This window comes from Zootoca vivipara, chromosome 8 (assembly GCF_965207765.1).
Source record: "Zootoca vivipara chromosome 8, rZooViv2.hap1.1, whole genome shotgun sequence".
NCBI classification, from domain to species: domain Eukaryota; kingdom Metazoa; phylum Chordata; class Lepidosauria; order Squamata; family Lacertidae; genus Zootoca; species Zootoca vivipara.
Window position 1 is genome coordinate 63,723,835 of NC_142591.1, and position 13,406 is coordinate 63,737,240.

Below are 13,406 nucleotides of genomic sequence, written 5' to 3' on the forward strand. Positions count from 1 at the left end.
CATAGGAAACTGCTTTCTACTGAGTCAGACCATTGGTCTATTTAGCTCAGTATTGTCTACACTGATTGGCAGCAGCTCTCCAGGCTTTCAGGCAGGAGTTTTTTCCAGCCCCACCTGGTGATGCTGCGAATTGGACCCGCAACCTTCCACATGCAAAGCGGTTGCTCTTCCCATTTACTCCAAGGCAAAACTGCACCAACTTCCCTTGGATTTACCCCCTTGTAAGTAAACGAGATGACCGCACAACCCCAGAGTCATCCGCGACTGGACCTAATGGTCAGGGGTCCCTTTACTTTAAGTGTGAATGGGATTGCAGCCTGAATCATGTGGAAGCACTTAAAGCCCCATGCCTCCCAAGATGTTACTTTCTCTCATTTAAATAGGAGACTAAACAAAGTTATACATGAAATGAAATGCCATAAACAGTAACTGCAGCAACATCTTCCTGAGGATAATTTATTTCAGATTTAAGAAGGGGAGGGTTAGGATTCTTAGAAAGGTTTAAATGCCCTTCCTTGGATATGCTCAAGATCACAATGATGCAGCAAAGAAGTGTGTTTTCTCATTTGATGTGTTTGCATTGGTATGCCCCATATTAATGATAACAATGTTACCAATACAGGACAAGCAGGAACTCTTCCCCAACATCATCACAATGGGATTTGTGCTTTGGGCATGTACAACTACTAGTGGAGTTTTGGACTGGGCGGGGAGGGTGAGAAGATGGTTCATAAGCCCTACTCATCCATGAAGTTTAAGAAGAACCCTGGTGGATCCCTTAACAAATACCCATCTCAGTCCAGCATCCTGATCTTACAGAGCCAGCCAGATGCTTATGGAAAGCCCAAAGGCAGAATCATAAAATCAGAATTGGAAGGGACCATTGAGGATCATCTAGTCTCACCCCCTGCAATGCAGGAATATGCAGCTGTCCTTTATGGGGATCAAGCCTGTGACCTTGGCATTATCAGCAGCACCATGCTCTAACCAGGTGAGCTACTCAAAAGCAACAATACTTTCCTGATCCTGTTACCTGATCATCTTTCATCAATCATTATTTCAGAGCATCAGAGAATTGTAGAGTTGGAAGGGACCCCAAGGGTCATATAGTCCAGCCCTGTGCAATGCAGGAACCACAGCCAAAGCATCCCTGACAGATGGTCATCCAACCTCCAATGAATAAGAGTCCACCACTTTCCAAGGGAGTTGGTTTCACTGTCAAACAGCTCTTACTGTCAGAAAGTTCTCCTTACTGTTTAGTCTGAATCCCCTTTTTTGTAATTTGGATCCATTGGTTCGAGTCCTGCCCTCTGGAGCAGGAGAAAACAGGTTTGCTTCATCTTCCATGTGACAGCCTTTCAGATATCTGAAAGCCTACCTCACAGAGCTGTTGTCAGCCTGGATAAAGTAGGAGGCAGTAGGAAAGACTTGCATGCAATTCTGAACTCGAGGGAATATGGGATAACAAGTTAAAAAATAAATAAAGGGAAAGCCCTTTGTTCACTAGCAATAAATACTTGGCCTTATAGATACGGAAGCAATGGGTTAGCTACGATTGTATGATGAATAATTACATGGGGTGGTTCCTCTGATTTGAACTAAGAAATCTGCTTAAATGGAAAGGCATTGTAATAAGAATTAGAAACACATTTACAAATGCTTACATTGTGCATTCTGAAGCAGGCAGAGTCAGCTTTCTTTCCTCAGGTTCAACCCCCAGCATCTCCAGGTAGGGCTGGGAGAGGACCCTACCTAAAACTCTTAGGAGTCACTCCTGTCAATACTGAGCTAGAGCAGGGTTTCCCAAAGTTGGGTGTCCAGCTATTTTTGGACTACTGTTCCCATCATCCCTGACCACTGCTTGTAGTCCAAGACCAGCTGGAAACCCAAATTTGGGAAACCGTGAGCTAGAGGGACTAATGGTCTGACTCAGTGTATCGTAAGTTGTGTGGCTGCATACACTTCATACATTGAAATCACACTGAAAGCAAATCCCCCATCCAAAAAATCCTGCGAACTAGCTTGTTAAGAGTGTTGGGGACTGTAGCTCTGCGTGGGGTAAGATACTGTTCCCATGATTCTTTGGAGGGCGGGGAATGTGCTTTAAATGTGTCTGAAGGAAAAATAAAAAATATGTTTCCCAGTAAAACGACAAGGAGTCCTGAAGATTAAGATACTGATAATGGCAGAAGTGTTTGTGAGCCAGAGTCCACTTTTTCAGATGTGCAGCAGACAAACAGAGCAAGGGGGAAAGGTCTATACAGAGCCAAACAGAAACAAGATCGGGTGAAAAAAAAGGGTAAAGGAATCCATCAGGGTGGGGGTGACCAGCTCTAGACTAGCAAAGCAAGATATAAACCACAAATGAAGATCTAACTAGCAGCAGTTGCTTTCTGTGGTAACAGGTAGGTAGCCGTGTTGGTCTGGATCGAAGTAAAATAAAAAAAATTCCTTCAGTAGCACCTTAAAGACCAACTAAGTTTTTATTTTGGTATGAGCTTTCGTGTGCATGAAGAAGTGTGCTACTGAAGGAATTTTTTTTATTTTTCTGTGGTAAGTTAGCACTCTATTCCAAGTCTGATAGTGCCAAATCTGCATATGAATTCTGATTCAGTGGCTTCAAGCTGGGGTTCCCCCTTTGAAACATTTTGCTGCTGAAGTATGGCCACTTTCAAGCCTGCCACTGAATGCCCAAAGAGATTGAAATGATTCCCCATTGTTTTCGGAGCATTACTCTACTGAGTGAGACTGCTGAGCAATGGAATTCATATGCAAATCTGACACTATCAAAGTTGGGTTGAATAGAGACTGGGAGTGACTAGCTCACCATAGAAGGTTATTGTCCCTTGTTAGTCATTCATGTACACTAATGATCGCTCTTTGCCAATTCATTCATTACCTGTTGGGAGAGTGGGTCACACACCAACTCCAATAGAATCTTTTAGCCCCTTTCCTGGCTCTTGTCTGCTAAGCAATAGCTCCTTTGCACTGCTAAGCCTTCCCGCCTCCCTTTTAAATAATTTCCCCCTCCTCATGCATCTTACAAAGTGGACTTTTATGCCATGGTACATTTGTTAGTTTTAAAGGTGCCATAGCACTCCTTTTTTGCTTTTGCTTCAGCTGCTGCAGTGCCAAAGATTAACATAGTTGGCATTTAAATGGAGGGTGTGTGATCTGTATACATTAGCTTTGAGAGGTAAAATGTATGCAATTATTTACTATAACAGTTCTGTGCTGCTTTTCACATTAAATCTGCAGGCAGTGTACAATAACTTTAAAAGCATAAACACCAACATTAACACAACAAAATATGTGGGAATCTCAACACACAGTTCCCCATCCACATTGAAACCATACCAGACCTTGCTTAGCTTTGCAAATGTGTTAGCCATTGTACTGCTGTGGTTAATGGGAGCTGCTGCAAACTCAACATTGTTGTTAGAAAAGTGGAATACATAATTAAATTATGAGAGAAACTTCTATGAACTTTCTCCAAACCATGCATAGTATCTTATACAATGCCATGATGTATACCTCCTTACTCACTTTCCCACATAGTGAAAAGCATCAAATGTTGCAACTTTCCCTTGATCATTTTGGTTGCTGTCTTTTGAACCTACAGACAACTTCCCTTTTTAGACTAACTAGGCAGTTCACAAAGTGTCATATACAGTATAGTTAAAAGAGTCCTGTGAATTGGGACTACAAGTTTGAATCCCTGCTCACTACTGATGCTCATTGAGTGATCCTGGGCCAATCAACAACTTTTATAGCCTAATCTACTTTACGGGCTTGATGTAAAATGGGGTGACTCAGATGAACTGTCTTAGGTGGAGGTTAGGAATGTGAAAGACTAAATGCAAGTATGTTCCTTAAAAAAATAACAATGATGTGAGCATAGGTTTAGTCCTGAGGCTTAAATTGTAATAACAGGAGACAGGAACAAATCTCATCCTACACAGTGGAGAATTCGCTTCCTAGCCTGCAATTGTGCGTGCGGATGAACTTGCATCACCATCATAAGGAATACAGAGCAAAAGAGAGGCTGGGAAGCCTTTGTTCCGCGCTTTGCAGCCGAGGCTGGCACCAGGGCGGAAGTCGTGCGCGAAGACGCTTCTCTGCCTCGGTGCGCGCCCGAAATACGCGCCTCCTGCTCCCTCGATCCCCGAGCAGGACGTTCCGCTTCCGCCTTGAAGGAGAAAAAGAGAGAGATGCTGGCTGGGCGAGAGGGACGCTGACGGGAAGCGAGAGGCCGCCTCGTCTGCAGCCGGAGCGGGGCGTGTGGGGCTCGAGTGCGGCCGGGCGCGGGGGGGAAGAAGGAACGAGAGACCCCGGCCGGCCCCTGAGCTCCGGAGAGGCCAGCTCCACACCTCCGGGGGGGTCATTCGCGGCAGCGGCTGGAGATGGAGAAGGAAGGTGGGCGCTTGGGACGTGCCGCGCGCTTCCCTTTCTCCTTCCCAGCCCCCCCCCTCACCCCTCTCGCCCGGGGGCTGCAGGGCTTCGCGGCCGGGCTGGAGGAAGGCGCTGCGGGTTTAGATTAGGAGGGGCGTGGATGTGGGGCGTGTGTGTGTGTGTCGGGCTCACTGAAATGCAAGAAGGAATGTGGGCACTGGGAAGCCAAAGGGGTCGTGGGGACGGAGTTAGGAACGCGAGGACGACCAGGTGGGCATTTAGCTCCTCCTCGTCCCTGTACAAGTGAGTGTGTATGTGGGTTTTTTTCCCCTCCCTCTCTCTTTTGGCTTCTCAGTTTCTGCAAACAATTCTGACACAGGTGAAACCAGGCTTTTCGAAATGCAGGTGACAAAAGTAAGCGGTTGGTTTTTTCAAGGAATGTGCTTTGCCTGTTAAGGAGTTTTTTGCACAGGAAGCACTTGGGGGACAAGTAAAATCTGCAGGCGCCCAACGGGTGTGTGATGGTTTTGATGCTCTCTGCGTTATATAGGGTTCTTGTGCATCTTCCTACATGAAAGAGCTTTCTGTGTGAGGAGGTATAACCCATGTTTGTTTTAATGGGCTTTCATACTTGTTTGCTTCTGTCTTCCGTGCCTTTTTAAAGTTTTGAAAAGTAAGCCGCCGGGTATGATTTGATGGCACCCTCAGGGTGGCTTCCGATGAAACAAGGTTTAAGCAAGATTGTATTAAAAGCACAAATAAACAGCATATCTTGTACCAAAGTTGGCAGGTATAGACATTTGAAGGAGCAGAACAAAAATAGAACAGCCTCTATCTGGCAGAACAGCCTTTATCTGGTTCTTGTTTTTAAGAAAGAAAGAAAGAAAGAAAGAGAGACATACGTCAGCTCAGCAAGATCTTGCCTTTCCATCTCCAACGGTTGTTGCAACAAAAATATTGTTGCGCTAACCTTGTGAAACAGAAGCAAGATGGCCTGCCAGATCTATTGATGAAAGTGAAGTCCTGCTCTTTAGCTTCTGGCAAAGATAGGACTCTGAGCTCTCCCAGAACTCCCTTGGACCAAGGCTGTTTTGAGTTAAGCTTAAAGTGGGGTTAGAAAAATCTCTGGCCTGGGACTGAAATGGCCTTCATGCCTGCCCCTCAGGACTCCCTGCAGGCTGCACACCCACCCTGGCCACACTGTTAGCCAGCCCTGCTTTGCACCTTCCTTAAAGATACAGGCAGGTAGCCGTGTTGGTCTGCCGTAGTCAAAACAAAATTAAAAAAATCCTTCCAGTAGCACCTTATAAGGGTTTGGTGACTTCTGTTTCAGTGTATCTGAAGAAGTGTGCATGCACATGAAAGCTCATTCCAATAACAAACTTACTTGGTCTCTAAGGTGCAACTGGAAGGATTTTTTAATTTTTATTTTGTTTCTTCCTGAAACTCTGATAATGTTTCTTGCTTGCCTGTGTGGGGGATAGAGAGGGGTGTGTGAGCATATGTGGAAACTAGCCTACCTTACAAAGGTCAAATTTATACCCAGAGGGGAAAGTGGGCCTTGGACTGAAATCGGTTCCTCTGGTTTAAAGGTTGAAACTAGTGCTTTGGTGCTTTACATTGTGTCAGGAAGCCAATTGGGAGCCAGTGCCAGATCTCCTAGCATGGTTGTACTGTGCTCTCAATGGCTGAATGAATGGGCTACCACATTTTGAATTAACTGAAGTTTCTGAACAGTTTTCAATGACAGATCAATGTAGAGTGCATTGTAGTACCCCAGCTTGGGAGTTACTAAAGTGCATGTGTATGTCTTAAGTATCATGTGACATCCCAACCTCAAAATATGTGCCCCAAATAATCCTACAATATTTAACCACACTCATATCTATAAGGACAATTCTATAAACTAATGTAAAAACAGAAACTTTAATTTAACACACCACCAGATTTTTGTATTTGGCTTACTGTTATCTTTCTTTCCCATTTCCTTCAGTTAGATTAGCAGAATTTGGTCCAAGCTACATGACCTAAGACGGGATGCGGGTGGCACTGTAGGTTAAACCACAGAGCCTAGGGCTTGCCGATCAGAAGGTCGGCGGTTCGAATCCCCGCGATGCTCCCATTGCTCGGTCCCTGCTTCTGCTAACCTAGCAGTTCGAAAGCACGTCAAAGTGCAAGTAGACAAATAGGTAAGGTAAACGGCGGGAAGGTAAACGGCATTTCCGTGTGCTGCTCTGGTTCGCCAGAAGCTGCTTAGTCATGCTGGCCACATGACCTGGGAGCTGTACGTCGGCTCCCTCGGCCAATAGAGCGAGATGAGCGCCGCAACCCCAGAGTCGGTCACGACTGGACCTAATGGTCAGGGGTCCCTTTACCTTTACATGGCCTAAACGTAATATTATTAAGGGTTTTTTTTTCATTCTTTGAAGCATACTGTCTTAAAGTTATAATAATTTCGTGGAACATACTTCTGGGTAAAAGGTTCAACATATGTATAGATAATGAGAGTTTTCCATGTGGCTCAAATGCAACAGTGGTCTTTGCAATATAAAAAACTTAGATGTAGTACATGTGCTAAACTACTACCTGAACAGGTAAAGTCTATGCACGCACTTTGCAAGCATCCTCCAAATCTGTTTGCATTAAAGAAAAAAAATACTACCTAGTGGGCTGCCTGTTACCCTAACACTGTTATCCTTGAAACACTGGCTTGGTTATATCATGCTTGTTTTAAGGTAGTTGAGCAATTGGCACCTAGAGAAACTTTTATTTATTATTGCCATTGTTGCAAGCTGGCGTCTTTTTCATTGACATATTGACATTGACAAAAAAACCAAGATCATGGCCACTGGTCCCATCACCTCCTGGCAAATAGAAGGGGAAGAAATGGAGGCAGTGAGAGATTTTACTTTCTTGGGCTCCTTGATCACTGCAGATGGTGACAGCAGTCACGAAATTAAAAGACGCCTGCTTCTTGGGAGAAAAGCAATGACAAACCTAGACAGCATCTTAAAAAGCAGAGACATCACCTTGCCGACAAAGGTCCGTATAGTTAAAGCTATGGTTTTCCCAGTAGTGATGTATGGAAGTGAGAGCTGGACCATCAAGAAGGCTGATCGCCGAAGAATTGATGCTTTTGAATTATGGTGCTGAAGGAGACTCTTGAGAGTCCCATGGACTGCTAGAAGATCAAACCTATCCATTCTTAAGGAAATCAGCCCCGAGTGCTCCCTGGAAGGACAGATCTTGAAGCTGAGGCTCCAATACTTTGGCCACCTCATGAGAAGAGAAGAATCCTTGGAAAAGACCCTGATGTTGGGAAAGATTGAGGGCACTGGGAGAAGGGGATGACAGAGGACAAGATGGTTGGACAGTGTTCTCGAAGCTACGAACATGAGTGTGACCAAACTGCGGGAGGCAGTGCAAGACAGGAGTGCCTGGCGTGCTATGGTCCATGGGGTCACAAAGAGTCGGACACGACTAAACGACTAAACAACAACAAAATTGCTTGTATCTCATTTTGCAATTTGTTTAATGTGCCCTGTTCCCCAGTGCATGCATCCACCATCATACACACCTGCAGTCACAAACCACCTGCCCTCTTCCACCTCCCATTTCTGTTACTCACCCACTCTGCTCACTCCCCAACCTGGAAAAGGATTAACAGAAGTGGGGCGGGACAGTGACCTTAAGCAACTGTTGTTTTTGCACCCTTGGACAATCTCCTTATCTCCTTTACAGATACTTATTTTTGAAAGGAAACATAACATTTTGCTTTAGATAGGACCGTATCACATCATAACATTCTTGGCTTTGTTGCACAACATAGTGCTGCTCATATCAGGTTTGTTTGGTCTTGTGAATGTGTTTACCTTCAAAGATCACTATATAGTATTTTAGATATCCTAAACATCTGGACAGACCAGCTCAGAATTCAGAATGTCATTTGTATCTCTGAAAATCTCCAAAATTCTAGATAAGGGACTACAGTGTTGACTATCTAGATTGTTCTTAGTGATTGCAGATGAGTGAGATTTTTATCTTCTCTGTGGCAAGAGGTTTGTAACATTTATTGGGCTTCCTGAGCCTGACAAACTTGTTTCATAAGAACGCATGAAGAGTCCTGCTGAATTTGGCCAAGACCCACAGAGTCTTGTGGCCCCGTCCATACATGTAAAGCAGTATCATACCGCTTTAAACAGTCAGTGCTTCCCCCAAAGAATCCTGGGAACTGTAGTTTTTTTAAAGGGTGCTGAGAAACCTTGGGAAACCATTGTTCCCCTTAGAGAGCTAACTTTTCCCAGAGTTCCCTGCGGTTGATTGTTAAACCGCTTTGGGAATCTTAGCTCTGTGATGGGAATAGGGATGTCCTAAGAACTCGAAGCACCCTTAAGAAATTACTTTTCCCAGGATTCTTTGGGGGAAGCCATGATTGTTTAAATTAGTATGATACTGCTTTAAATGTATAGCGCAGATGGGGCCTTGTATCCTGGTTGCAGCAATGAATAGCCAGGTGCCTCTTGGAAGCCCTTGTTTTTCCAAGGATCTGGTATTCAGAAGTGTTTCACCCCTGGAGATGTGGAGATCCCATTTAGGTATTGTAGCTTGTGGTTAATAGCTTCTAGTCCCCTCCCTTGTCCCCATAATGGGGGTCCTTTGAAATGCTAACCATCCTAATTATGCGTCAGAATCGTACAGTAGATCTATTTTTAGCACTTAACCTTGCTCAACTTTCCATTTCACCTTGGTAAAAGGTATTCAGGAGTGAAAACAATGTTTTCCTTGTTTTTAAAGCAGCAGGAAACTAAACAGAAGCAGTTTGCTTGTGTGTTTTGGTCACAGTTCAGCTTCTGTAAAATCAACATGTACGTCATTTAGCTGACTTTCTCTGTGTTACAGTGTGGGTGTTTTAATGCTTTTTATTTAGAACTTCCTGTTATAAAGAAGGTTTTAAACCTCAACTATGTGAAAAAATGTTAATTTGCATAGTCTTGTCTGTGTGCGGTAAAATAACCAGTGGTATACAACTGTAGTGTTCAAAGCTGTATCTTTTTTAAAATAGATTACTTACCTGCCCTTTACCACAAGGTCCCAAGGCAGTTTACAACAATAAAAACAAAGAAAATAGATACAATGGTGAAACCAGAAAAATGTAAAAATGATTAAAAAACAGCTTCACATATAAAAATAGTTTAAAAGTGTTCCAGTACAGATGCAGTCTGGAATAATGATCTCTACTTAGCTAAAAGTCTCCCTCTGGCACACAGATATTTGCAGGAGGCCTTCTCATAGGAGACCACAAGTAGAATCTGTAAGAAAATGTTGTAGTGTGGAGCTGTTCAGGGTTCTGCCATTCCATTCCCCCTGCCTTGATTTTCAGCCCCCCCTCCTCAACAACAGTCAGTGCCTACTCAGCATGTTCAGTCCTCGTTGGGCCCTTTTGGGGAATTTCCCCCAATTTAGGGGTTTCCCCCCCAAAAAAATACCCAGTTATTTTAAAATACTTTTTCTTGTGAATGTGTTGGTGCGAGTTTGTAGGAGTGTCAGTGGTCAGAAGCCTTGTGTCTGAAGACTCTCTGCCAATTCTGCCCCCCCCCCCGTCTCTTTCCCTCCCCATGTACTTATTTCTGGCCTTGGAATCTGGATGAATTAAAAACAGTTTAAAATCAGCCAAGATAGTGATAGTAATTGGCAGGGGAGAATTGGCACAGCGGGAGAAGGATTAAAACATCTGCCTGCAAGTGCCCTCACTCTGCACTTGCCTTATGATACCTATTATTTGTTATTTTACAATTTGTTTACTAACGGGGTTGTTCCTCGGTGCTCTTCAGTGCCATGGAAAGGGGTCCACTTGGACCTCCCAGGTTAGTGAGTTCCACAACATGGGCACTAAAAATGAAAATGCCAGCCAGCCTGCTGTTGATGTCAGTGAGATGCAAAGCAGGGCCTCTGACTATGACAGTGGGTGGGCTGGCTCCTTATGTAGGAAGGCTGTCCTTTGAATACCCTGGGTGCAGACAGTTTACTGGGGCTGATGCTTGCCGTTGTTCAGCATTATGCTAATACATGGGCACCACACCTAATTAGAAAACTGAATGAAACACAATCCTGTTTGGAATAAGTCCCACTGAGTTCCATGGGACTCGCTCCCAGATTAGAGAGAGAATGTGTATTTGTAGGATTGCAGCCCAATAATAACTTCAGGCTCTGTTGTCAGGAGCTGAAGATCTGAAGCAGAGAAAGAAGCCAAACAGCACAGAAGCTGAAGGAAAAGCTCCTGAAGAAAACGATGAGGAAACGAAAAAGTCAAAAAAATCTTCAAGATGTAAGTTGTGCCCCCCCCTTTTTTAACGTGGCACTCCAGTTCCTTCATTGTAAAATCATGTATATGGGTTAAGATTTTTTTCTCTGTGTTGCAAATTCACTTTGCAATTCTTCTGTTGGACCACGTGAAAATCTTTACATTTTTTTGGGGGGGGGACTTGTGGCTGCAGCACACTATGTAATAGTGCAGCCTTGTAAATCAACATGCAAAAGTTTCACTAGCCTGTAAAAGGATAAAATACTAGCCAACTACAAAACTAGGAGTCTGCATTTCTGTGCTGGCTGTGGAAGAGAGAAGCCCTCTTCTTTAAGACCATCAGGAAAAACACATATTATCTAACCTCTTAAACTAGTAAATGATATTTGATTTTCAGTAATTGACTGCTAGTTTTGGGATAGCAGTCAGTTACTGGAAGGGTGGACCATTTTGTCTCTTCTCTGCCAGGCTGCTGAATTTCTTTGCTGGTTGTGGTAGGTGAGACTTCCCTTCCTCTGTGGCTAGTATGGAAAGCTAGTGGGATGTTGGATGAGGAATGGAGTGATCCACCGTTCCTCCTCCATGGAACGGCTGCCAGACAAAAGGCTAGGCTGTCTTAGCAGTTGAGACTGCGGTTCATGCTGGTGTTCCTCTTCTGAAAAGCAGTCACGTCCGTGCATCGCTTCCTTTGCCTACAGCGGTACTGCTAGTGGGCCATCTACATGAGAAATGTACAGTAGCTGGAAACAGATTCAGTTTATGCTTTTCCCTCAAGAACTCCAAGAACTGCAGTTTCCCCTTAAATAATGCTGCAGCTCAGTCTGGGTGGCAAGCTCTGTCTTCAGTGAGAGAAGCTTTCCTGGTTAAAGTTCGTGTGCCCATTTCAGCACCTTACAGAGTGGTGGAAATAGTAGTTCTGCTGGAGCATCTAAACTGGAGTCCGCAGAGTTGGAGGGTGATGACGTGACTTCCTCAGGCCACAGAGATGTTGGCAGAATGGACTCCTCCTGTGCTGGAAGTTCTGGAGAACAGGAAACCAGTGTGTCTCGCCCTGTGAACAGTTCCCTGTTCTTCCTTCAATTCTTCCTCCAAGTCCTCATCCCCCAAAGAGGGGGAGGTCATGGCATTGGAAGGCTTAGACTAGGACACTCTAGTCAGGAAGCTAGATAGGAACAACAGCAACAGGAAATTCCGGATTGAACTGTATAATGACTAAAGTATATAATGGGACTATCCACACTGTGGCCTATAGCTTCTGTGTTGTTGTTGGAAACTCTTGATCAGGTCACTGAAACTAGCTGAATATAGGAATACAGGATTAGGCGGACCATTCAGCTTTGTTCTTTGTGCTCAAGACCTAGAGCTTCCTGGTGGCTTCATGTGATGTTCATAACATTCCTTTACAGATGTCTTCATTCCACGTTTCGCAAAGCTTTTCTTTGGCTGTCTTGCAGCAGTCATAAGTGGAATGATGTATGCCATGTACCTTTCGACATACCATGAGCGCAAATTCTGGTTCTCTGGCAGGCCGGTAAGGAAATAGAGTCATAATTACAAACAATACGGAAAATGTTCTATCTTTACCTTATTCGGAGAAGAGGAGCCTCTAGCAATGGGCTGAATGTAGCCCTCTCAGCCTTTCTGTCTGGCCCTCAGAACTTTCCCCAGGCCATGTCCCCTCCCCCCCCTTCTCCGCACCCTTTATTGGGCTGGTCTGTCCTTGAAGTGTGATAAAGCATCTCGCTTGCTAGAATGGAGAAGATTGTGGGACAGGTGGGTACAGACACCTTTCTTTACTGGAAAAGGGCTGCTACCAGATGGAGTACCAGTATCAAGCTAGTTAGGTTGTCATTCTGAAAGAACATAAAGGCAGCTCCTTATAGCTCATAGATACTCCAGATTAATTCCTATTATTGTGATGAACAAGTGTGCTGTTGCAATTGGCAGAAGCTGCAACTGGGGTTTTGTGCTGCCCCAGGTCTTTTCCATTGAAATATTTTTCACAGCCTCTGTGCAAGGAGGAGATGTTTTTTGTTCTTTTGCTGTGCTTTACTGTTGGCTTTTACATCTTGTTGACATTTTGTAGTGAGCCACTCTGGAAGTTTATTGGCAAATAGCTCAATAAATCTTATAACTATTATTGGATGATATCCAACATTCGTCAGTAGAGCAGACCCACTGAAATTGTTGGACATGTCTGCACTCAGTTTGCTGTGAGTATGACTTAGTTGAATATCACCCATTATTGTTGTTAGGATTATTAATGAAATGACACTCCAGTCAAACTTCCCCCATGATTTATTAAAGATGTATCCTTTCTCATTGGATGGTTGTGTCATCCAGGCAAATGAATATAAAATGAGAATATGATTTTGGTTTTTTGATTTTGGTTTTCTAGGAGCTTGAACGAGAAATCACATTTCAGGGTGATGGTGCCATTTACTACTCATTTTACAAAGACTTATTAAGAGCTCCCTCGTTTAAAAGAGGTAAGACACATACACTTACTAAATAGCAATTGAGATAAAATCAGAAAAGATAGTACTGAGTAGCTTCTTGGGATGGAGGAGAGAAAGTGTGTAAGCTTTTAGACTACACAAAGCTGTTGCACAGGCCTATGTAACTCCGTTTGCACATCTTCTTATCAAGGCAAAGTTGGTTCATCAAAACTTCCACTTCTGTATTATACCCTTGTTCTCTGGGTAATCTACTT

General features: G+C 44.0%; 1 protein-coding gene across 7 annotated transcripts in view; it reads left to right on the forward strand.

The window, feature by feature from the left end:
• The window catches only part of DPY19L4 (dpy-19 like 4), a 57,892-nt gene that overhangs the window by 25,999 nt on the left and 18,487 nt on the right, over nucleotides 1-13,406 (forward strand). For 3 of the 7 annotated variants that reach the window (XR_015951545.1, XM_088675712.1, XM_088675714.1), the window contains exons 2-4: nucleotides 10,610-10,717; nucleotides 12,100-12,224; nucleotides 13,092-13,182. Coding sequence is in view for 6 of the 7 variants with exons in the window: in XM_088675712.1 (XP_088531838.1) it covers nucleotides 10,610-10,717; nucleotides 12,100-12,224; nucleotides 13,092-13,182 (324 nt within the window). In the remaining variant the exon portion in view is untranslated. Of the gene's footprint in view, nucleotides 1-4,176; nucleotides 4,417-4,635; nucleotides 4,696-10,609; nucleotides 10,718-12,099; nucleotides 12,225-13,091; nucleotides 13,183-13,406 lie in introns of those variants that run through there. The other 4 variants (XM_088675715.1, XM_035125572.3, XM_088675716.1 and 1 more) reach the window with 3 other exon arrangements.